The sequence below is a fragment of the Camponotus floridanus genome, unplaced genomic scaffold (assembly GCF_003227725.1).
Source record: "Camponotus floridanus strain SB8 unplaced genomic scaffold, Cflo_v7.5 scaffold42, whole genome shotgun sequence".
NCBI classification, from domain to species: domain Eukaryota; kingdom Metazoa; phylum Arthropoda; class Insecta; order Hymenoptera; family Formicidae; genus Camponotus; species Camponotus floridanus.
In genome coordinates this window covers 1,160,601-1,187,863 of record NW_020229570.1, presented here as the reverse complement: position 1 = coordinate 1,187,863, position 27,263 = coordinate 1,160,601, and the positions used below count along the sequence as shown (strand labels likewise).

At 27.3% G+C, this 27,263-nt stretch overlaps 5 protein-coding genes across 5 annotated transcripts; all 5 read right to left on the bottom strand.

Annotated features, from left to right (window-relative positions):
* Positions 1 to 1,140: 1,140 nt before the first annotated feature.
* Positions 1,141 to 6,998, bottom strand: LOC105254723. The gene is made up of 7 exons (XM_025411699.1): positions 6,694 to 6,998; positions 5,870 to 6,311; positions 5,286 to 5,582; positions 2,281 to 2,424; positions 1,939 to 2,058; positions 1,454 to 1,563; positions 1,141 to 1,366 (listed from the first exon to the last, which is right to left on the bottom strand). Exons 1-7 carry the CDS (start codon positions 6,703 to 6,705, stop codon positions 1,184 to 1,186), a joined length of 1,308 nt encoding a protein of 435 aa, XP_025267484.1. The 5' UTR covers positions 6,706 to 6,998; the 3' UTR covers positions 1,141 to 1,183.
* A 2,527-nt stretch (positions 6,999 to 9,525) lies between these two features.
* On the bottom strand, positions 9,526 to 12,403 carry LOC112638989 (zinc finger protein 512B-like). The gene is made up of 4 exons (XM_025411698.1): positions 12,386 to 12,403; positions 11,534 to 11,601; positions 11,204 to 11,424; positions 9,526 to 10,086 (listed from the first exon to the last, which is right to left on the bottom strand). The coding sequence occupies exons 1-4, from the start codon at positions 12,401 to 12,403 to the stop codon at positions 9,767 to 9,769; spliced, it is 627 nt and encodes a 208-aa protein (XP_025267483.1). The 3' UTR covers positions 9,526 to 9,766.
* A 4,416-nt stretch (positions 12,404 to 16,819) lies between these two features.
* LOC112638988 (tol-Pal system protein TolA-like) lies at positions 16,820 to 18,609 on the bottom strand. The gene is made up of 5 exons (XM_025411697.1): positions 18,490 to 18,609; positions 18,015 to 18,248; positions 17,710 to 17,906; positions 17,286 to 17,523; positions 16,820 to 16,974 (listed from the first exon to the last, which is right to left on the bottom strand). The coding sequence occupies exons 1-5, from the start codon at positions 18,607 to 18,609 to the stop codon at positions 16,882 to 16,884; spliced, it is 882 nt and encodes a 293-aa protein (XP_025267482.1). The 3' UTR covers positions 16,820 to 16,881.
* Positions 18,610 to 20,458: 1,849 nt separating this feature from the next.
* On the bottom strand, positions 20,459 to 21,898 carry LOC112638996 (antifreeze protein Maxi-like). Its single transcript, XM_025411720.1, has 5 exons — positions 21,881 to 21,898; positions 21,388 to 21,621; positions 21,085 to 21,281; positions 20,751 to 20,988; positions 20,459 to 20,606 (listed from the first exon to the last, which is right to left on the bottom strand). The coding sequence occupies exons 1-5, from the start codon at positions 21,896 to 21,898 to the stop codon at positions 20,514 to 20,516; spliced, it is 780 nt and encodes a 259-aa protein (XP_025267505.1). The 3' UTR covers positions 20,459 to 20,513.
* Positions 21,899 to 22,824: 926 nt separating this feature from the next.
* On the bottom strand, positions 22,825 to 26,171 carry LOC105254754. The gene is given in 4 exon segments (XM_025411696.1): positions 22,825 to 23,405; positions 23,746 to 24,195; positions 24,451 to 25,753; positions 26,166 to 26,171. Coding segments are annotated over 4 exon segments (2,340 nt in total).
* Between the last annotated feature and the right edge of the window lie 1,092 nt (positions 26,172 to 27,263).

The window sequence follows — 27,263 nt, the reverse complement described above, 5'->3', positions numbered from 1 at the left end:
AATGACTAAAATATATACTGATCAGAAAACGAAAATATATATTGATCAGAAAACGAAAGAAAACGAAAGATACTCATAAAAGGAAAATACATACATGTTCCTACGTACAATAATACATAACACACAAAATAAACGCATAAAATAAACGGATAAAATAAACGGATTTAACGCATAAAATAAACGGGTAAAATAAACGGGTTTAACGCATAAAATAAACTACAGTATGAAAGAAACAGAAACGTAAAAAATATACAGAGATAAAAAAAACTACTGAACCGGTGCGTTCATGAATAAAATCATGATTAGGACACATTTCCTAAATCTTAGTAATTGCGAATTCCCTCTGACTTAATCAGCAAATAGGGTAACTAGAACTGTTAGGATCGCTAGGATTTTGTTAGGATCATCTAGGGAGATTATATAAGATGACTAAAATTGTTAGGGTTGTTAGGATTTATATAATAGAATTATTAGTATTATATAAATATATTATAAGATATATTATAAGATAAAATAGTATTATATAAATATATTATAAGATATATTATAAGATAAATATATTACAACTCTTTATAGGATATTAAAACTGGTTACATAATTTAAGATTCCAAAATTACATTTTTAAAAAAGCGATCAAGATTAATACATTAATAGATTAATACAATCAAGATTAATGTATAATATTTGACATCATTCTCGAATTTATTTTGAAATATTCACATTTTATATATAAGATCATTTAGTAGATTGTTTATGTAGGTATTATTTATAATGTGAATATTTAATAATGATTGTATGAATTATATTCTTACATTTTACATCTGTAAATCTTTTACAAAAAGTAACATGTTAAAAAATGAAAATGTAATTAATGATGAGATTATAACAGTTATATTGAAGCATAATATTGATTTATTATCAGACAAGCTACAATATACAAAATATTTAACTAAAAATTTCCATATAAATGTTTCTACATCTATTAATAATTGTTTAATCTAAATCTTGCGGAAAGAAATATTATATTTAATAGAATTGGACATTTTTTAGGTATGAGAAATTAAACTTCGATATAAAAATATTTTACAAGAATATCATTATATACGTTTATGCATAATTTTGTGAAAAGATTAGATAAAAAATAATAACAACAATAGAAACATATTTCTGTAACACAGAGAAATCAATGGCCTTTGTGTACAATAGTTTTGTAGATCGGAATTTTAATCGGAATCGGTTTTTCGACCGGAACAGGAACGTGTTTTACTACGTGAAACGGCACCGGTTTCTCGATCTTAATCGGTATTATTTTCTCGACGGGCGTTGGTACTTTTTTCTCGACTGTCTTAATTATTTGCTTCTCCACCTAAAAAGACAGAATAATTTTAACGAGAAGAGATAATATAACAAATGATTTTACTGTCAAGTTGAAGTTAATTAATCGCATAGTCACCTCATATGGTACAGGCTTTGGTATTACCACAGTAACAGGGTAAGGTTGTGGAACTGTTTGCACCACTGGATGCGGAATGTTAATCGGAACTTTTTTGATTGTTGGTATTCCTATTATCATATAGAAAACAAAAATAATACTCAGATTATAGAATTTAATTATTAATAAAATATTGAATAACAATAGACATTAATTAATATGTATAAATTAATTCTTTATAAATGAATTTTATTGTTAACACTTATTAATTTCGATATTATTAATTTTTTATAAATATTATAAAAGATTCACTTCTTTAAGACTTAATTTTTTATTTAAAGTTTTATTTTAAAGTATTTTTATTTATTTATATTATTTTTCGTTTTTATAAATCAATAAATTAATAATTTTTTTACTAAAACGCAATTTTTTTGTAAATACATGACGTTAATATACAAATGCAGTAGCATATGTTAATAGAAATCAATATAAATTATTATCTTTACCGATGTGCTTAACCACAGGAATTACATTAGCTCCATGAAAACTGCTAATGCTCGAGTGCCAATCACTAATTTCATTTGAAAGAGATGAATGATCTTCCGAAATATCTAAGGAATGACTTCCTAAAAAATTTAGATTCATGTTTTAACACATACACATTTATAACGAGTTATTTAAGCAATCAATAATTATTATCATATAATTGTCGAAAATTTGATATCTAGTTATACTATGATTAATTTTAATTTATACGTAAAAAATGTTTTAGAATGTTTAGAAATTTTAGAAATAAATTGTGCAAATAAGAAACGAAATAATAAAAAACGAAATATGAATGTTCAAACCTGTTTCTCCCAGATTAAAACTTCCCAAGTCATGATGGTTTATAGAGATTTCCCCCAGTGTAAGCCCGTCTCCACCATAATTATCAAAGCCCCAGTTGGAACTATAGGAACAAGCGACAATTCCCAACAGCACAATCTTAAACATTAAATAATAAATATCACCAATATTACAAGAAATATAAAGCTCTCTCTATCTCTATTATTATCGACTTTTAGAAATTAATTGCACAGAAAGCACGCTTTATAATTTACTTAATTCTAAATAGTTTTAAAGATAATAATTGTTAATTCACGAGCTTGTTTATATTTTATTATCTAAGAGATAGAGAAATATTACGTACAATTTTTTTCATCGTTTAATGAAGATATTTATATCTCTGTCGTTCATCAATAAGTGAATCTACTTGGCATAAATTCGGTTCGTCGTCATCTTATATACCGCCTCAACAGAGAAACAAACAACCCCACTATTCTTTGATCTCCTATACCTTCACCGTACAAAATGATATGAATAGCTCGATTATGATACTAATGGTCACAATAATAAGAACGTTACGTAACGTTTAATATGCAATTGTTAATAATTACTTATATACACACAGTGTATACTATTTTAATTACTTTATTGTTTCTTAATATAATTGTTAATGATAGATATTTTTAACTTGCCAATTACTATATATAATAATATTTTGCGAGAATTCGAAAATTTAATATTAAAAAATCTAATATTAATAAAAATATCTTCTCTAATAATAGTAATAATAAGTGAATACACACACACATACATACACACACATAAGTACATAACTATATAAATATAATAATAATAATAATAATAATTGCTAATTCATAAGCCTGTTTATATTTTATTATCTAAGAGATAGAGAGAGAAGTTGTGTAATAATATATGTGTAATAAGATATGTGTAATAATATTATGTAATAATATATCCTCCTTTTTTAAATTAATTTCAATAGTAAATTACGGTCATTATCGCATTTAAATTTAATTAAATTTTTTTTTGCGTAAATTGTATTGAAAATTTTACAATTGATAGAAAATTCCAGAAGATTTTAAGAATAAACTAAAAATAATATTTTGATTAATGTTAGATTTTTAATTAGATTTCATAAATAAATAAATTCATATGTATTTATATTAAGTATCCTTTTTACTATAACAATAAGTTTGTTAATATCTTTAAATTCGATAACTCTCTTAAAATATTCTGAAATAATATGTAAGATAAATAGATTTTTAAAGTTTATTTAGCGCGTAAATTTTATATTGAGTGTAAATAAATATAGAAAATTCAGAAGAAATATGTAATAAAACACAATAATAAAATTATTAAAATTTTCATTTTTTTATTTCTAATCAGTATTCTTGCACATTTTTTTTATTTAATTAAATTATTATCTTTATTTTGCTAATTTTTAACTATATTTATATTTTATATTATAACCAATTGATATCAATAAAAGATTTATATAACAGTAAAATATTAAAGGAAAAATATTCTATATTTATTTAAGTTTTTTTACACTGTATATAAATATTGTATAAATTACTTCTTGTCGTTTTATTGGTTTTTAATTATAATAATACAAGAAGCATTGAATTTATCTTGTTAGATGTATCCACAATGTTGTCAACGTCATGGATGATTTGTTGTTGCGATCGTGACGATTTCGCAAATGAACATCATAGGCAAAATCAATCTATTTAATGTCCACTTTCCACAAGGGAATTCCTAGTGCTTTTATCGAAAATTACAGTGAAAGCCTATTATACGAATGCCTCTCGCTCTACGACGCGCTTGTAACATTCGAAATAACTAATATTTGCTAATATTAACTAATATTGCTTCTATCAAATTAATTATTGCTTCTATCTTTATGCTCCTTTATTAAAATACTAAAAATAATTACATATGATAATATTAAATGAGTTGACACAAAATAAACATATTTAATGTTCTAAATACAATTTTAAAAATAGATGATAAGTTAATAAGTTAAATAAATCAAAATCAAAGAGAGAGAAATAATATAAAATAATTATAACACGGGATGAAAAAATGAACAAATTAAACAGATGATAGATTAAAATAAATTTATTATTATTTAATTAAAACAGATGTCTATCATCCATGTTGTTGCACATAAGTTATAAGTAGCTATATAATTTAAAGTTTACTTTTATTACTTATTATTATTGAAAGTAATAAGGAACGTAGTCTTTAATTACATTTAAATAAGCTCGTTAATTTAATTTATTACCTGGCATTTTTTGAGATACGTGCAAAGCTAGCAAGGAACTGGTAAAGGATGTTTATTAAATAAGAACATCAAAAATAGTTTTATAAGCATTTTATTGAAAAACAACAAAACAACAATTTTTAAAAAACATTAGTTTAACAATACGCCGGTTACATCGACGTTCATACAATGTTCGTTTAAACATATATACAAGAAATAAATCATAGTCGATAAGCATTCGACCAGTGGAACAAAACATGAACTGTTTTTCCTAAAGTTTCTCTTATTGACAGCAGGAATATTTTATCGGAGTTAAAAATGAATATACATCTGTCAATATAATACTTTGTTTCGGTCCAATTCAATTGGTTTTTAAGTATCACTTTTTTCAATACAAGAAGATAATATTTTATTACTTAAAATTTGAATTAATTGGTTATAATAAAATGCGATTAGATTAATTCTAAACAATCTTAACATTTAAAATATTTAAATATTCGTAATGATTTTCCAAAAACCCCAAATATATACATTTCATAACAAAAACAAGTTTGCTCAAAAAAAATATTTCTATGTAAATCGACCATTTCGTCTCTTCCATCACAAATTATAATATATTTTTAAAGTAAATATTTTAATGGATCTAATTTAATTTAAATCCATTAATCGAAAGACATAGATTGCTAAGGATTACCCATGAATTGTATCATGCTCCTTTTTCTCTTATGTTAAACATACATTAATGCTTTTTTGCGTGATGATAAATAGTCTTGTAAACGGGAATTTTGATGGGATATGGTTTCACGACTGGAACAGGAATATGTTTCTCGATCGTGATGGGAACTGGCTTCTCGACGGGTACCGGTATGTGCTTCTCTATAGGATAAGGAACTTTCTTCTCTACTGGAATTGCCACCGTTTTTATTACCTGTATAGGAATATGCTTTGGTACAGGAACATGAACAGGATAAGGTTGTGGAACACCAACTGCTACCGGATGTGGCACGGCTATCGGTACTGATTTCGGAACTGGCACACCTGAAAGAAATTTATTTTTCTATTAAAGGGTGTTTTTCAGAACAAAATAAATGATAAAGCGAGCAAAAAATATATGTATAACAAATTTTTGTCGTAAATTTGTGTAAATATTTAAACTCTTTTAATAAGTTAAAACTCACACGGAAAAATTAAAAGATAATATCTGTATATATTCAAAGTTCTTCATATAACATTGAAAAATAATTTATATATATAAATTTTTTTATAAATTTTAATACAATATTACGATTCGAAATCTAGAAAAGAATGAAAGTGAGAATACTCACCGATATGTTTATAAACCGGTATAGCTACGGGTTTTGTCACTTCGACATGTTCGGAAACAGGAACACTATGAACGTAATTATGTCCACTGTCCAGCGATATTCCATGACCGCCATCATCACTGCCATGACCACCATCATATCCACCACCGGAAGAAAAATCCTGATGACTACTGTCAAGACCGCTCGATGATTCTAAATGCCCACTGGAACCACCACTGAAATCACCCCCATGATCGCTCCCATAATCCGCACTGCCACCATAGCTACCCCCGTAGCTACTTCCGTAACTGCTATCATAACCGCTGCCGGAAGTACCAGAAATTTCTTGATCGGATCGATCGATTGTGGGCTGGATCTTGAATATTTGCATCATATAGTGTCTGCCATCCTGGTCCACGATTACCGGCGCAGCCGCAGCCAGAGACACCAGAGAAAGAAGCACCTGCATTTCGTACAAAATGATGTTATCAAAAATAAGAGATGCATACTCTAATTTGTGAGAAGTGTGATGATAACTTACACAGAAAAGTTCATTATATAAAGCATATAAAAAATTTAAACAAATTTTCTGATCTTATGTTCTTTTAGTAATAAATTAATTTCTGCGATCTCTCTTTCTATTATATTATGTAAATATTAAATGCATTATTTGTTGATAAAAGTTACTAAAATTTGAACTGAAAATCAATTAAATAATCAATACAGATTAATTAAATAAATCAATACAGATACTGACAAAAAATTTCTATATAAATTTACATGTAATTTTAATCTAACATAAGTTTTATCGTAATTTTAATTATCGACACAATTGTCGTACTTACGATTCTACTCATATTCGAACACGTGTATTTCGGTCTGTTGATAGCACAAGTCTCTTGTGCGACTGATACATGTTCGGCATTTCTCGTCTTAATATACCGTGAGGCCTTTCACTGTGATTTTGTCTTACTTCGTACTTCGGCGAATTACACTCACCATGTGTAATTGTCTACTCCATGCGCGCATGAAAATAATTGACCATGTCCTTGCGGCCTTCACATTGACAATGAATTAGACATTTTCTATTCCGTCACGCAGTGAGTGTCAATGTGAATTTGCACATTCGCCGCCTTTACTGTAAACTATATCACTGCATTAACATATTTCCTATAGGAATCGTTAAATTTTGCATTTGTCAGAAAACCTCTATCCTCCACAGTTTATTCAGTTATTTTAATTTAATTGTTTTTATCATATAATCTTTTTCATTCTGTTATTAATGTCTTTTGTAAAGAAAAGTTTTGTCAAGAGTTATTTATAATTAGTTTATTTGTGAGAGATAGAGAAAGAGGAAGGAGAGAGAGAAAGGAAGAGAGAAAAAATGTAGTAATATCTTTATAGAACTATGTAATTTATTATTTGATAAACAGTATTTAATTTAATTAATTATTTAGTTACAATTATGTGATATATTGTAACGTTTAATTTATTTAAAATTTTAATATTTTTCTAATAAAACAAGAAAGCATACAATTCGTGGGTATACAATTTAAAACATATTGAAGTAAAAAATATTTATATTCAGTGTAATAATTTATATCGTGTTTTGCGATGAAATTAAATTTGTAATTAAATTTGTAACATAATGGTTATTAATTTCATTGAAAATAATAAAATTTATAAAACAATAGATCAATTTTTTTAGTATACGCACGCGTGCATTAATTTTTAACTATGGGAAGAGAGCATAACGAATGTGTGGATGCATCCAGATGCACATAGTGCACTAATTTTTTATTATTATAATAATTAGTAAGATAACTTAAGTACTGATGATCTAATGCATGCGATTTTCTCTAAAACTTCCACGAGATTTTATCGTTTAATTTTATTTAAAAAAATATATATAAAATAAAAATCAATTCCATGTTCTTAAATTTAACATAATTATATTTATGTAATATTTTTTTATATGTGAAATATCAAATAAATTGTCAATTTTTGCACTTCACAAAGATATAATTGAGGTATAATTTATATTTTTCCATAGATATATATAATTTTAAAACAACTACTAAATATAAACGTATAACGTTTTTAGATCTATGATAAAAAATTTTAAGTGTAAATAAAACAGAATTAAAATAAACGCTTTTACACATTATAATCAGTTTAGTTAGACTCGGAAGAGAAATGAAATTTCTTACTTACTGAACTGTAACCACTTCCGAAGAATCGAAATTGAATTGCAATTCATATAATAATTAATCATGTGAATTATTTACAGACATAATTGTAAAATATATTAAAAAACATATTATAAAATATTTTTAAAAATCTGTGACCAATTGCTAACGTTTCAGTTAATCACTAATTTAAACCGTCTTTATTATAATCTCCTATGATAACATGTCGGCGGAAATTACACGGAAATGAAAGGAAGTGAACGTCTACATAATGCGCGTAAGGTATATTATACATCATAGTATGGCTATAAATCTATTATATACAGACTCAATAACTTTCTATGTAGCCTTTCAAGCTAAATATAAGACAGCAAAAAATTGGCAAAAAATGCTAACAAATTATTGAGACATTCTGTATATTACACATTAAATATACATTAAGAAATATAATACAATTGAACAGAAGATGATTCTTCGTATAAAAATAAACTGCAAAGAATAAAACTAATAAATCGAAAAGTGTAAGGTTAAAATTATTTCATACGATATTTTTTTTCCGGAAAAATTTATTTCTTTATTTTCACAAATAATGTTTTTCCTTGATTTTTAGAATTGATATATGCATTAAAGTTAGTGTAAAATTAAAAATAAAAAAACATTAATTTAACATTACTTGATTTAGATTTATAAAAAATTACATTGTTTCTTAAAATATATATAATGACATTTATATATATAATGGCATTCCTTTATATATATAATCATATTTAAAAATTAACGGAATATATGCATTCTAAAAATGCATAAATGTTATACATATTATTATGTAACAAAATAATCGATTTTTCTATAAAAAAGGAATGCAATATGCAATAGTTTTATGGAAAAAAAACATGCATAAAACAAAAGAAAACAATATGAAGTTTAAAATTACTGTAAAGCTTTTTAAAATTTTTTTCTCTTAATTAATTTTATTATTACATAAAATGTTTTTTATCAATTTTATTATTACTTCTTTATAAGCATTCCACTAGGAGAAAGAATGAGAAAAGGAGGTGGAAATAAGAAATAAAAAAAATAAAGAATGGAAAGAAGGGAATGACAAAGAAAAGAATAAAAGGTGGAAAAAAGAAGAGAAAGAAAAAGGGAAAAACGGAAGCAAAAGGAGATTGAAAGGAGAAGATTGGAGATTTAAGAAAACGAAAGGGCGAAAAGGAGAGATGAAGAAAGAGTTAGGAGAATATGAAAGGGAGAGATGGGAGGGAATACATAAAGTATTATATAGTTAATATACAGAATTGTGTATAAAGATTTGGGGCTGCTTGTTTAAAATCCCAAGGGGGAGAAATATATAAATATCCTTTATTCTTTTTATCTTATTACTTCTTTATAACTTAAGAAATGGATAATGACAAATATAAATATACCATACGAAATATAATACGATATTTTGTTTATTAAATAAGATTATTATTTGGCGACAAATAAAGAACACATACATTAACAACTATAACAAAATTGGCGTTATAAGGAAACGCGGATGAAAAAATAAACATAGTTCTCTCGTATTATCAACGACGAATCTCTTGTTTAGTAACATTTATTCGAGAGAAGAATCATTGCTACCGGTATCACACTCAGCGTCATCCGGTTTTCGAATATGCTTCATGAAGCTAAAATTATTTGTGTCTCTTTGAAGTCTCATCTAATACTAAAAATAGCACTTTTCTTAATATATTCGACCGCGACGATATTTCCTCGTCCTCCGATGGAAAATATGTTTGTAGACTGGTATATGAATCGGATATGGCTTTTCTATTGGAATAGGCACATGCTTCTCTATAGTTATTGGCATCAGCTTTTCTACGGGTACTGGTACGATCTTCTCTATCGGATACGGCACCTTCTTCTCCACCGGAATCGCTATGGTTTTCACGATCGGTACGGGAATAGGCTGAGCTACTGGAACTTGAACAGGATATGGCTGAGCGACGGTTACTGCTACAGGATGAGGTACGGGAATTGTCACGGGCTGTGCCACTGGAACTCCTATATTCCCAGGAAAAAAATGATTTATTGCATTTATTAATAATGATTCTTCTCTATTTCTTTCGGTATTGAGTATTGAGTATTGAGTTAAGGAAGGAAATCAATATTGTTGAAGGGGAAGAATAATTCCTTTTCGTTTGTTACATTTATGATAGCTTATAATGGAAGCGAGACCTTCATAGAAAATTAATTCTTACTACTTAGTGAAAGAATAAGAAGTTTATCGATCTTAATCGAATAATGAATGACAAAAGATGACAAACAAGTAAAGTTATAGTATTTTACACGTAACATAGTTAATTTTTTATAGAATGTTTTTTATTATACAAAAACAAAACATGACTCAATTGTGATATAATGTCTTTTTACTTGGAATGATGCATAATTATGATATAATATTATCTAATATTCTTTCTTTCTCTAATCAAATATTATATATATATATATATATATATATATATATATATATACACTTATTTATTTATTTACTTATAGATAAATAATAATTTTAAATTAAAATTAAATAAGGAAAGAAAAAATTTGAGTAGAGTTTGAAAAAATTTATATTGTATGCTTTACAAGTAAAAAAATGAGAAATATACTGTGAAGTTTAAAACTTGTTATATAGCAAAGTTTCGTAATATATTTTAACATTCAAACGAAACTTTTCTTTTGCGTGTTGACTAAATAAGAATTTTCTCTTTTTACTACTTTCAAAATGCAGGATTAAGTATCTGATATGATTTCCTTATTCCGTTTTTAATGAGATTTGTTCATTACATAACTTTCGGACAGTCAATAATAAATGCCGATATATTAATTCAATAATTTTTTTGCTAATAAAATTATGTTATTTGCATTTAATTGTTTATACAAAATAAATTTATATGGATTCTATGCTGATGATTATCAAATGGCATTATTATGACATCAAAATTCATTGTTTGTCGTATATTATAATGTTAATTATCTTAATATAAATTATATATGTGCGTTTATGCTGTCATTATAAAACAAGATTTGGAATCGTTAATTTTTTAAATTTTAAATAATTCATGGATTGTTTAAAATATTTTATTTCTTAACTTATTTTACACTATAATTTATGGAATCTTACCAATATTTTTTACGATTGGCACTACCACTGGTTTTGTAATTTCCACGTGTTCGCTGATTGATACAGGTTGAGCAAATGTATGAATATTTCCCATATTGTTTAATTTTTTACTTAATTCTACATGAAAATCGCCATTGTTTCCATGAGAAGAAATCGATCCATAAGAAGAGAGATCTTGATGAATTTGTGCATCATTGACATTGGAGCCATAATTCATAACTCTATAAAGATATAGTAATTAGTGGATAATAATATAATGAAACGTGAAATTTTAGAAAATAATAATCACAAATATCAATAAAAATAATTGTTTATTACGCATTGACTTACCCATGCCATCCTGAATTACTCTCTATAAAACTAGCAAATGCTGTTTTTGTTAATAAACATATAAGTATCTGTATGGAGGGAGAATGATTGAATTAAAATCTTTTTAATTTAATCAATTTCAATTTTCAATATGTCAATTTCCTGCAGATCATTAAAATAAAAAATCATAAAAACACAATTAACAAATTAAAAAATTTTTATTTATTAGAAGAAAGATTTTTTTTACAAAAAAACATGATATATAGTTATTTATCTTTTTATAAAAAAGCAGTAATTGGAATATAAATGGAGATTACAAAAACAAATTTTAACTATGTAGATCATTTATCAATATAATTTTTTTATTATTAAAATGATATTTGAAGCTTTACATATGTATTATAAATGTTTTATTAAATGTTAAAAACTTAAAATAAACTTTTCGAGATACAGATGACATATATAAATTGAAGGCATCCTCTCTTCATACTGTTACGTCAACACTCTCAATAACTTAGTTCTATGACAAATGTGCGAGCAAGTAGAAAAACGTGACAAACATCTTTATTCGCGAGCAAACATTTAGAAACATCCGTCAAGGTATTCTTTCCTCCCTTCGAGGAGAGTGCTGCCGGCGATACGTCGGACTTGAATCATCACTTGCCACATCGAGATATCCGATATCTATAAAGCGCTACCGTTGTGTCGAACGAAAGTATGGAAATATCGACAACCACTTTCGCCTATTGTTCGCTGTAAAGCCGGAACTCGCGCGCGAGCCGGGCGGACGCGCCATGAATCTCTGCTTCCGCGATTCCCACGAGCACCCCCGTTCCGGGCGCACGGTCCCCCTATTCGTCTTTTTCTACTTACTGAGGGCAGACGGTGCATTTTTCAGAATACGTCGCGATGAGATACGAGCGTGAACGGGACAACGAATGGGATACTGCGGATTGATTCCGATGGACCGTCCGATTTTATATATGACGCTTTCTCCCTCTCCCATACTCATCCGGAGAGACGAGTCCGAGAGAGATGTCTCTTGTGGAAACAAGACTCGTATGCCCGCACCTATATCCGATTAGCAAATCAGAAACTCTGCTTGAGCTTACTAGACGTTAAATCCAGTCGACCGAAATAAGAACATGTTTTTCCGATCTGATTGCGAACTGCGTTGCAAAGGATGCTGCGAGACATTATACCAGCGATTCTCAATCGGACTGCTACAAAAGTTTGATGTCATAGCTAAAAGAGATGATCAATAAACATTATTATAATAATATAATTATTAATATATAATTAAAAGAGCAGATATATATGGTGATAAATAATTTAAAAATGTAAACAACTTATTTTAAAGTATTATTAATACAAAAAAATATATTACTTAATAAATATTAGATTAGATAACATTATATCACGTATAAAAATAATATTCTAATAAAGTCAGATTTATTTTCCCAAAAAAATAAATAATCAATGTAATGATAACAACAAATAATAATTAAATTATAAAAACTATATAATAAGAAAGAGGAGAGGTATAAAAAGAAAGTAGAATATGTAATAATATTACAGAGATAAAAAGATATGCAGATGGTGCAAATATATATTTATATGTATATTATGAATGTATATGTGAAGATACAACGATAAGATCAATATAAATAATAAACTTGTATTGAAAACTATGAATTTACGAAAAGTAGATAAATCTCAATTAAAATTTGAATTAACAGAACATAATGTAAATTAATTAAAAATAGACAAATTCTGCATAATATTATTGATTAAAGTACATGCAACGATTGCCTACGAGTTCGCTATAGTGATTGAACAGTGACAAAAACTTCACGATTTTCTGTGGGGACTATTTATCTTGATTCCTATAGAACTTGGCAGATATTTTTTATTATTGTAGAGAATGTAGAGCATGATAGATAGATGCAAAATGCAGTGATCTAGTACAAATACTATTGAAAAATATAGCTTAAAAAACAAGAAATAATTAGTACATGCGATAAGAACTGATTGATGTCATTTTATATATATATATATATATATATATATATATATATATATGTGCAAACATATGAAAGTAACTTTCTTTTCATCGAGCATTTTGTTCCTTCGATTGTGTCAGTTTTTGTAACAGCCATGTGTGGAAAAATGAAAATTATGTACGCACTAACTTTCTGCAAAATGCAATTCATGCGTCCTCATTGATATGCATTTACACGTATTATCTTAGTCAAGTTCTTGTACGAGTGAAAGAGAAACTATTTCTATTTATAGCAGTGAATTTTTCCTAATTATGAAGATTGAAACGTTCGTTTTAATAGGTCAGAGCAAGCAATATGATCGTGTAAAATTTTCATATAAATGCAAAAAGCCATTATCAGTGAGTAATCTATTAAGAAATCTTTATTATTTATAGATACACACACACACACACACACACACACACACACACACACACACACACACACACACACACACACACACATATATATATATATATAATTATTTGATAGCAAATTTATCAAATTGTTTGATGTATAAGTAACATGTATAACATGTATAAGTTAGAGAGTTCACAAGAATGTAAAAAAATGAATTTGTCCGGTGGATTTTTTAAAATAAATAATAGTTTTATTATATAAATTCCAATAATTATATAAACAGAATTATATATCTTTAAGATACACGCAGCATGTAACGATGGCGTCTTGTCATTCACTTAGAAATATTAATAACCATATCGCCTGACTTTTACGCTAATATATGCTATTAAAAAATCAGGTTAAAGCTAAATTTCAGTGAGAGTGGCTCGCGCACGCAATAATAAAGGAAAGCAAATAAAACTAGGTGAAGCAGAAGCTAACAAAAAGACTGCGGAAAAGCGGAAAAAAGTACAACCGATGAAAGTATTATCTGGTACGACGTGAAAGGTGTAGATCTCGTCTGCAGTATCTTCTTCTATTGCGTTTACCGCGATAGCGACGATGCAAAATGGATAATTGATTGCATTTAATAATAATCGCAACATGAGTCACAATCTTTAGGTCTCTTCATTGAGCGATGCCTGAAGGTCATATGATTATCTAAACGTTTTTCTCGAGAGAAAGAGAGAGAGATTTTAATGATTTAAGTGCTTTCTCTGCAAACAATTCGCTCTTCACATCACTTAATCACAATTTAACCACGCAATTTTATAAATAATTATGTATCATTGAAAAGACAGACAATTATGTATCATTGAAAGACAAACAATAATTTCTCTAAAAAGCATTAATATTTATTTTAGTTGTATATACTATTTGAAAAATAAAAGATTACAAAATTCATACATTTCTCTGATGTAAATATCGCCTTGCACTCATGATATAGATTATAATGTAAAACTGAATCTTCTTATCTCGACTATATATGCTCGTATAAAGCGTAGAAAGTTGTCGTTATAATAGATCACCTACATATAATATTGCCTACATATATTATTATTAATTAAAAAATTATTATTAATTATTAATTAATTTGGTTATCATTCATAACATCGACTTTATATAAATAATATCTTTATACTTTTTAAAAACGTGATTTTTAATATTTGAGAGAATATATGTATTGAGATATTGAGAGATATTTGTTTATGTATTGAACATACTATTATTATTCTATCGATGGTGAAAGCAATACGCGCAAGTAGACTTGGCTCTACATACTCCACATTAAAAAAAGCTATTAAAATACACAATCTTTGTGATGATAGCCTTTTAATATATTGAATTATTGTTGCAAACTCAAGAGAATTTATAATATTATATTATATTATATAATAATATTATAATTTTCTTTGTTCTTTAAAATCAATGACGTTAAATTCATATCAAACAAATAAAATTACATTATTAAGTCCTTCAACGTCCGAGCTGTAAAATTATATTACGATCTTCGTTAAATGATATGAACTCCTTATTGACTAAAAATATTACATATCGAAATAATCAATCAATATCACGAGAATCAATCAATATCACGAGAAAAAAGAAACAATTTGCGATATTTTTGAATAATTTATTTTGTATCTTTTTTATAACAGTAAATTTCTTTAAAAATTATTAATATATAAAATTATAATATATAAAAATTAGAAAAATATGAAAAGATAAATATAATTATATTTATAATTAAAATTATAAATATATATAAGATAAACTTTTTGTCATGCAAAATTAGGATTATGTATAAAAAGACATAAATTAATAAAGAATATGTTTCTATTCAGAGCAAGTAAAAAAATAATTAAAATTTAGATCTTAATATAATATCATTTGACTTATCTTTATTTGCATATCTTTTTCTGCTTCGCCGAATTGTCATTAGTACTATTAGGACGTAACTGTCATCCTTTCTTTACAATGCCAGAAATTCGAAATAACGGTTCATTATTCTTGCAAATGAATGAAGAGGAAAAAGGGAGGAGTATAGCAGCCGGAAGGACACGGAAAGAACCTGACTTTGATCGAACGACTTTCTTCCGTAATTGCATGCGGTTCATAAAACGCAGCACCGTAAAGATGACAGTTAATACGTGAGAGAGGGAAAACTATGGATAACTAAGAAAGGAAGAGGCAAGTGAAAGGATCTAGATATGTTCTCCGGATGTGTGCATAGATTTGGAGGAGGAATACGCCTAGATGCCTCGTATGGCAAGATGCAATATATAGATACTTGATTTCAACGTCACGTTCTACATAACCAAGCACTCAGACTTTACTTCCATTGTTCTGCAAATTCTTTCGGAAATGATACTGAAATTTTCACTGTTTGTATTTGGTAAAGGAGATAAATTTTCAGTGATGGAATAGATTGGAAATTTGAAAAGTAAATCTTTTTTACATAGTTTGAGATTAAAAAATAAAATAATTGTCGTAGTTTTAAGTGCATTTATTTGTTAACAAAAGTGTATTTCTTAAATTCTTCACAAAAAAATTATATACTTGTAATCAATATGAGCATATCAAATATATACATTTGTAATTTTAATTCTATATACATGAATATATCCAAAAATTCATGCAAATTAAAAACACATTAATATAAGCATAATTAATATTTACTTATTATTAAATGTTCAGAATGTGAATAATTTAAAAGATTGGGTAAATTAATAAAAAATTTTTTAAATAAACTGTGTAAATAATTTTTATTGAAGAATTTTTATGCATAATAATCTTAAAACAAAGATAAAAATAAAGAGAGAGAAAGAATATATTTATAAAACTCTATATTCTTTTTCATGTATGCCACCACCATAAATGTATTATATGTATATGTCTGTATTAATGCAACATTATAAAATAATTTCAACTCCAAGGATGATGAACCGGTTTTTGTAAGCTTGCTTGCTGAACTGCAGCTGCAATTGCATTTTCTTTTGCAGCTAATACATTCTTTTCCTATTCAAACAACAATCAAACATAATAATATTAAGAAGAAATACAAAAATAAATATAAGAATAAATATAAGAATTGTTAATTAATAAGTAACAAATAATAATAATATAATTATATAAATATATAAATATACTTAATATATATAAATTATATAAATGTAAATATAATTTTCAAATTTAATTAAATATATTAATTTAACTTTATACGTATATATATATATATATATATATATATATATATATATATATATATATAATTAGTGTTATTTTAAAAATGTAATAAAAGAGTCACGCAATTTATAATACTACAATACCTTAGCTTCCTGTTCGCTCTGGTTAATTTGTTTATCGACTTCCTGTTTTTGTAATTCTGCGGCAGTTTCAGCTGCGTTTCTTTGAATAGCCGCAGCTGCGGCGGCTTCTCTAGCCGCCGCTACTCTTTGTGCGGCTGCTACAGCTGCTTTTAGGGTTGCTAATCTCTGTTGCAGGGCTACAAGTTGTCGAGCGCTGGCTTTAGCTTCGGCCTCGGCGTGCTGAGAAATTTTTTGTGATCTACATGAAAAAATATGAAATCATAATATAAGATAAATGCACAATCGATATAATTTTACTGTCCATAATATATAAAAATATATACAAATATATATAATATATATAAAAATATATAATAAAGTATATAATAAAATATGTAACGAAGAGTAGGAATAATCGAGTAAAATAATTATTAACATATTATACCTGGCAGCAGCCTCTCTCGCTGCTGCCTCTTTTGCTAATGCAATTTTCTGTTGAAACAGCGTGGCTTGCTTCGCTTCCGCAACTTTATGCTGGGCGAGGGCAACATTATTATTCGCTTCTTTTGCTTGTTGAATCGCTTTTAAAACTTCAGATGGGTATGCGATGCTGGGTGTGCCAGGTGCCGGATCCTTCAAAGCCTGTTATAAAAATTAATTCAAAATGCATTTTTTAAATCTTGTATGTATATTGAATAATTTTACTATAAATATTATATATGTTATTACACAGTTAATAAATGCACATACTTGAAGTGCCACATCATGCGCGGCTTGAACTTGAACTTGCGCGAGCGCAATATCTGGATTGCTCAACGGATTCCAGGCCGAAGCCGCAAAATTTGAAGGAGCCCACGATGCAGGACCGAATGCTGGCACAATTCCAAATAAATCGGGCGACCCAAAAAATGCTACTCCGCGCTTTTGCTTTTTCGAATCTGATTTTAGCTCCACTACAGATGCAATGGCAGATAGAAGCACAATCTACAAATAAAAGCTTGATTATTTCTTTATTTTTATTATATTGTAAATGTAAAATAATTTTACGAAAGAAATGTAATAATTTTGTAAATCTTAAAATCTTCTTTTTCTTTCGTTTTTTCAAAGAAATTTAAATTACAATAACCGTTTTAAAAATATAAATCTTTTTTATCTATAATACATGTTAATATATGTGGCAAAATGTAAGAATTTGTGCTTAACATATTTTTAACTGTTTAATTACCGTTACTAGAGTCTTCATCTTGCACGGAATACTGTTGATGGTACTGAATCTTTCACAGTAGGCTCCTGATATATATACAACCTGTGATACGGGAGAGAATGCAGTGTCTCTGCGATTCATCATAGAATTAATTAGAATTAAAGGTGTAGGTTAAAATTTCATGTAATCGAAGACAGAATTATAGATATTTATTATCTAATGACGATTTTTTGAAAAGCGTATACTGTACATTCACTATATATTAGATCACTTATGGCCTGGAAATTGATAGACAAAGATCATATCTCGTCCTCGATATCAGGAAGTAGTTATCCAATAGTGAGTATGTAGCAAGTACTTCCGCTATTTTGAACGTAGATGTTAGATAAATTTAGTTAATAGATATTGAGGGAATTTTCAATCTTCTTGATAAGTATTGTCTACATGTTGTTTCGATGTCTCTATGAAAGTGAAGTTGAAATATAGATAATTATAAAATATTTTTATTTTAACACGACATAAATACAATTGAAACTGTTTCTCTCTTTATAAAAGGAAACAAATTATATTATAAGAATGGAAAATACAGATTGGTTCAATAAAAATGCATTTTTAATTAGCAAAGTATTAAAATAAGACAATAATATACTTAAATAAAGTAAAAAAAAGAGAAAAGGAAAGAATTATCACATAATTATAATTATGATGATAAAATAAAAAAGAGATGATAGTAATTTTAGATAATTATTAAGTGTAATAGTAATAGTAATAGTAATAGTAATGCTATATACAAAATGATAAAAAACAGATTTATATTTAAATTTATTTTTATTTCAGATATTTATAATAATTTTAAAGAATTGTATGTTTTTAATTACATATTCTTTTGGACTTAACGTAAATTTGATTTAGAAGCTGTTATTTTAAATGAATATTATTTTTTTTTAAGTTTTTTTAATTGTGTTTAAAAAAATATTAAAAGTATTTAATATTAAAGTATTAAATATTAAGTATTAAAGTATTAAAAGTATGAGAGTATTTAAGTATGAGAGTATTAAAGTATATAAGTTTCGAAATTTATATTTTCAAAATTAACATAAAAATTATATAATTGACTTTAAGCGAAAATAAATATCTGCATAAAAGATGCTATCATCTGTTACTTATCTCTATTTCAATATTTTATGATCTTTGTGAGGAAAAATAGAGAAAAAGAAATGTATAGAGTAATTTATACAACAAATATACAGCCAAAATAAATAATACAACTTTTTTATTTTAGAAAATTATGATTATTTCATGAAACTATAAAATTAATTTTTTTAAATCATGCAAGAATCATATAACTCTTTAGAAAAGAATAAATAAATAAATAAAATATTTTAAATGGCGATTTTTTTCAAGTTATACTGTTATTGTACTGCTGTGTTTTAAAGATCTTAAAAAAATTGTTAATATATATAAGTTTAAGAAACTGACAGACAACTAGGCGTATGATGTATTAGAATTTTTGCTTCTTATCAGAACTAATCTATAATTATAATTCACCATCTATGTTATACTCGGATTAAGAATACTACGATTTAATTCAATTACTATATATAGTAAAAAATTGAAAGATATATATAAAATAAATAGTATAAGAAATACATATAAAATAATATAATAAACAATAAACTATAAATGAGAATTATATGCATGTTCATTAAATGGCATTTGTGTATACTAGTTTCAAGATGTAAGATGAATATGTAAACTTATAATTTTAAATACAAATTTAAAAAAGTATAATAACATATTGTAATTTTATAAATATATATTAATGTATTGCTGTACTGAAGAAGCGTAAATAATTTGAAAAATGAGTAAGGTTATTAAATAAATTTAATAAATATAAAATAAACTATATATTAACTTTTATTAAAACAAAAACATTTATATGTAATAATTACAAAATATTCATAAGAATCTATAAATGTCTTCTAATGTACCGCCACCATAAATATATTCTTATATTGATATCCGCAAAAGACATAAAATAATTTTCAATTCCAAGGATGATGTAACTGTTTTTGTAAGCTCGCTTGGTGAACCGCAGCTGCTATTGCATTTTCTTTCGCAGCTAATATATCCTTTTCCTACGATTAAACATGATTATATTGATTTAATATAAGAAATAAAATAATATTAAATTTATATTGATATAAGAAATAATATAATAATATATTTTTATAATCAAATGCATAGAAAAATCATATATATTAAAATTTATATATTGCTACCTTAGCTTCCTGTTCACTCTGATTAATCTGTTTATCAACATCTTGCTTTTGTAATTCGGCTGCAGTTGCAGCTGCGGTTTTTTGAATCGCCACAGCTGCAGCGGCTTCTCTCGCTGCCGCTACCTTCTGAGCAGCTGCTGCAGCTCCTTTTAAGGTGGCTAATCTCTGTTGCAACGCTACTAGTTGCCGAGCGCTGGCTTTAGCTTCGGCTTCGACATGTTGGGAAATTTCTTGCGACCTGCATGAAATATAATAACTGTAAGATGTAACATTACGGATTGTGGGAATTTGTGAAGTATAATGATGGAAAACAAAGCGAACTAATTATTCGTACCTTGCAGCAGCTTCCCTTGCTGCTGCCTCCTTTGCTAATGCAATTTTCTGCTGAATCACCGCGGCGTGTTTCGCTTCCGCAACTTTATGCTGGGCCAGAGCTACGTTATTGTTCGCGTTTTTTGCTTGTTGAATTGTTCTTAAAACTTCCGGCGGATATGCGATACTGGGTGTACCAGGCGCCGGATCTTTCAAAGCCTATAAATTAATAGCTAATATATTTATCAAGTCTTGCATTATATGTAATATATTTATATGTCTTGCATTATTGTAAAATGATATGCAAATACATAAATATTCATACCTGAAGTGCCACATCGTGAGTGGCTTGAGTTTGAACTTGAGCGAGCGCTACATCTGGATTCCTCGATGGATTCCAGGCTGAAGCCGCAAAATTTGAAGGAGCCCATGATGCAGGACCAAATGCTGGCACGATTCCAAATAAATCAGGCGATCCAAAAAATGTTACTCCGCGCTTTTGCTTTTTCGAATCTGATTTTAGCTCTACTACAGATGCAATGGCAAATAGAAGCACGATCTATAGATAAACATTATTTTTTATTTGAGAGAATTATTAATAAAAATACAATTATTTTTATAAAAAAAATTGTTCAAAATAATTTTTTTTACGTGTCTTGAAAATTTTTTCTTAGCTTGCATAACAAGTGCAATTTACGTAGTTATAAAAATGTATACTTTTTACTTGTTATATGATTTAAACTTGTATGTGATTTAAAATATTTTATGATATTATTTATTTAAATTCAGCAGAATTAAAAATATATGAATTTATATACCTTTACCAAAATCTTCATCTTGCAAGGAATATTGCTGAACTTGATACTGAACCTTTCATGATAGCTCCCTGGTATATATACAACTTATGATACGCGAGAGAATGCTTTTGCGTCTCTCCAGGATAATCACAGAATCAATTAAAATTATTATAGGTGTATATAAGAAAGATATAATAAGTGTAATCTCCTAATAATGATTTTTTTGGAAAATACATGCTATACAATCATTGCACATGCTACTTACGATCTGGAAATCGATGGACAAAGATCATATCTCGTTTTTGAATTCAGGAAGTAATTATCTAATGATGAGTATGTAGCAAATACTTCCGCGCGCGCGTTATCTTCATAAATTTTAGATAAATTTATTATATTTAACAGATATTGAAAAGATTTCTATTTTTTTTTTAATAAATAGTGTTTATATAGGCCGTTATATATTTATAAAATGGTTTATAATAAGATCGATACAAGAAATAGGTAAACATATAAAACATTCATTTTTTATTATTCAAATACATAACGTAAATAAAAGAGATTTTAATTAATTTTATAATAATAATTAATTCCAACTAATTTACAATAACAGAAATTATGGAAAAATAAACTATGTTATATGAAAGTGATATACATATATGCGTAAATTATTTGTGAATAAATAAAATTTAATTACTATAATTAGAAGAGTAAAAATATGTTTAATATAAAATTACAATATGTTTAAAAACATAAAAATATGATTATATGATATACAATTACTGTATAAAATGATTATATGATATATAATTACTGCATAAAACAATGAAATAAAAGCAGCAGCAATTATGCATTAACAAATGATATATAAAATTGATATATAAAATATTTAATCTTCCAACAAAGCTATATAAAAATCTAGATTTTCTTATTCTGTGATTACATCCTCGTTTAGATTATTATCAGATCTAGAATCTTTCTATATTTATGAGAGATTGTATTCATCCGCTCATTATATTTAGTCTATAAAAAGAAGCCGTATTGTCAGGATCCGATAATTGCTTTACATTCGATCTAACCATTTCCTCGGGCGAATATTTAGTTAATTTTCGAATGTTTACGAAAGAATTTTTATTTTTGGAGGCAGATTCGTTACCAATTGTAGGATTTTTAAATTTGTAATATTTAGTAGCTCGAAGATAGTTTTCTTTTTTCGTAGGTAAATATTTCGTTTCGATCGTAACAGCCTTATTTTTTGATTGTTTAGAATATTTTCCGATTTCGGGATTCTTGTATCCAAAAACTTCTTCATGAATCACCTTCGGCGTCTTTTTAATGAAAATATTTGAACCATAAGCTGCATTGTCTTTATAACCTGCTTTTGGTATTCTGCGATTTTTACGGGAAACCCGGGTTTTTTGACTTGTCGGTTCTTCAAATTGCTCCTGATTTATATGAGATCGATTGTTGTTCTTTTGTTGTCGTTTAGAAGGTACTATCGGATTATTATAACTATCTATTTCTGGCACTTCTTTTACATGTACATATTCTGCAAATAGAAATATTAATTCAATATAACTACTTTGATAGGAACTGACCGTTGATTTATTAATTAATCAAAGAATATAATTTTAAAATGATTAAGGAATTTATGTCTGTATAATTTCTTATGAATATATAATATTGTATTATATTATTAATATATATTATATTTTAAAATCGAACAAAGTTTAAGAATAAAATTCAAGAATAACATTATTTTTTGAACAAATTAAAATTGAATTTTTTATTTTCTTTGATTAATTAATAAAATTGAAAATATATAATATTCGATTGAATAAAATTGTTATAAATAATTTTAGATTGAAGTAGTTGTAAATTCTACATACTTTCTTTTGGTAGTTCTTTTCGATAAGATTCTTCAAATTCCTGTTCGAAATCTTTTACGTAATATTTAGGCGCTATTTCGTCAGAGCTTTCATCAGCTTCTTCGCGTCTTTTGTGTTTAACGCTTTCTTCCTTCTCTTCATCCTCTTTCTCATATGATTCATGCGATGATTTTGGAGAATCAGTATATTCAGCATGATATTCTGATGGATCTTCTTCTTCTTCATCATCGTCCACTGAATCATGCTTATAGCTGGAATATGGCTTATCTTCGTCGTCATCGATTTGCGTTTTATACTTTCCAAATCTTTCATCGTACTCTTTGAAAGGATATGATGCAGAAGGTTTAAAGTCACTTTCTGTCGGTGGCTCTTTAAAATCCTTTCCTGATTGATGCTCGGCATTATTATCTTCAGAATTCTGTTCATCTTCCTTTTCCGGATTTTCATATCCTATGCAGAAAAATTTTTTCTAAATAAATTCTAATAAATATTCATTTTTAATCTATTTTATTATCTTATAATCTAAAAGTATTAAAGTATATATATATATATATATATATATATATATATATAATTTAATTAATATATATATTTAAAAACCTTAACTTAATAAAAATCTTATTATTATAAATATTATAAAAGTGAATATATTTCACTTGAAAGTTTACTTTTAATTGATGACATAATTTATAAAACGATACAAACTTTCATCATCCCTATCGTCATTCCTATTGTCATCGTCAGATTGGGGTGTATGTGGCTCCGGATTTTTCTTATTGATGATCTCTACATCATTTAGAATACCCTGCGTTGACACGGAAGGATGGATAATATTTTGCTGGACATTAATAGGCTGCACATTACTACTATGTTCCAGTCCAAAGTGCAATTGTGGTTGACTATAAAGAGACTCGTAACTGCCTTGCACTTTAGGAACATTATTTGGAACTGGGTAAACTTCTACGCTGGCGCCTTTATATTGCGGAAATTGCGGACTACTACTGGCCGTTTGAATTGGCACAATTTGACCTTGAAAACTCGACAGAGGCGACAAAAATGGTGAAACGTTTCTCGATTGAAGAGCCATGTTGAGCTTTGGCCCAGTTCCAGAGTTAAATGCCAAATCCGATTCGGTCGGATAGTTTGCACTTAGAAAGAACGGCTGACTCTCGAAGACGGGTAAAACTTCGGTGAAGTCCGCATTATTCTGAAATTGAATGATCGGGACTGAAATCTTCTTACCATTCACATCTACAGTAGCTTCATCTTTCTGCTTGGAGCTTTGCGTCGCTTTATCCGACGACGGAGAGACACTTGATGCCGTTGGAAGGCTCAATGCGTATTCGTGTGTGACAACTTTCGATAGAGGGTAATTCGTTTTGTACACTGGCACTTGTACGATGGGAGACGAAGCACCATTCTGCACGTCCTGGGAAATAAACTTGTTGATACTGGGATACGCCGGAAATTCGAAGTCGGAGAAACCCGAAAATTCGATAGGTTTATCTTGATGGAACGTATTGGGCGAGTAAATGCCTTGTAGTTTCTGGACCGACTGCGATACAATTGGTTTAGATGCATCTAACGGTTTCTCCGTGCTCGTTGCAGTCTTGTACGAATTGGAATTATTCAATATATCGAAATATGGGATAAGCGGATTATTCTGATAAAATTTAGTTTGTTGAACAGGCAGAGGAACGTAAGAAGGCGGCCGCTTGGGAACACTGCCGTATGCGTGAGAAGATTCTTGATTCGAATTCGTGTAAGAAATTCTCTGTGGTTCCGATGCCTTGACGCTTCTATAATTAGATAATCTCGTGGTAATATCTTGAGGTAAAGAGATTTTCGGTATAGTTCCTCTGAGTCTCTCTTGATTATTACGAACATCATGACTGGAATTTATCGCTCGTTTTGATTTGATGGATGTTACTGATACGAAAGTGCCAGCCGAAATTGCGATGTTTATGGCGCAGCATATCGCAGGTATAAAGAAAATGGTGTTTATAATCTGGAATTTAGTGCATGCATTTTAAAGATTGTATTATATATTTAATACTTTTAATATTTTTATCACAAAAATATTAATACTAACAATTTGTTTAACTAATCTGTCCCCAAAAATAATCTATTGTACAATTAATTATAAAATAATATACATAAATTATGTAATGCATAGAATAATAAATAATGTAGAAAATTCAGCATTAAACTCTTTTCAGTGATTTTGATCTAATTATGAATCGAAAATATATGTAATTAATTACAAATATACGATGGATCAATATTACATAATTTAGCGTAATAAAAAATTAAAATTTAACACGTGAGTCATATTTATAAATAAATAAATATTGTAATTATATGCAATCATCGTTAATGAGATAATTGTTTAAAGTTATTAAGAAATTAGAGAAACATACCATCATGACATTCGTTTAGTGAGTACAAGCAGATACCGAAGTTTGATATTAACTGATCACGACCAACAATCTCTCATCTTTTATATTCGACGTCTACTGATGCGAAACAACAGAATAGATTGGACTTTTCTAAATCTAATAAAAAGCATATTAAGAAAAACCGAGTCAAATCACCGCTTCTCCCTGATCAGTGAAACCATAATCATAATCATAATTATAAATATGCCATTGATCTACCTTTTTGTAATCAACTTATATTTCTCTCTTTGTAATTTAATTGTTATTAAAAAATGCAATGCAACTATATTACAAAAATTGTAATATAATTATTATAATGTAAATATAAAATAAATAATTTATGTTATGATAAGCTCTCTCGTATAAATATGATTTGATATTAACTTTAATAAAAATTAAATAAATTAACATATGATACATATGATGAAAAATATTTGTTGAAAAAGTTTAAGGAAAAATATACAACATTATTTTTTAGAATAAAAATTACTGTATATCTATCTTTAAAGTGTGTGTATTAAAACATTTTTTAAAACTAATAATAGAGCCGTATTATTTACAAGAGAAAAGTGAGAGATGATTGTATTATATTGTATTATTCTGAGAAAACACACTTTGTGTGTGCACGAGCGTATCTATTATAATAGTATCATGAATTGGCAGAACTCTCTCGAACTAATGTGGGTCTAATTCTCTGAGTATTTTCCGAGAAAGTGACAGTTGCATAATAAAAATGCTTTAATGTATTATATATAAGTTCTATTGAGTAAATTTATAAACGGTAATCACTGTTACATACTACGAGGTGAATGCCTTTACTTTTTTGAATTACGAATGAATTATTATTCCAATCAAATAGAAAGAATGTGATTACGTTTCTACATACATTGTGTTATTAATTTATTAATATATATTATTAATTTATTTATAATCATTATATATAATTTCTTTCTGCATAATAATATTTAATTTAATATTTATTCTAAGATACATACAATTATTAATTTATTATAATTTGTAATTTTTTATTATAATTTTATTATAACATTATGTAGTTTTAAAATCACTAAATTTCTACTA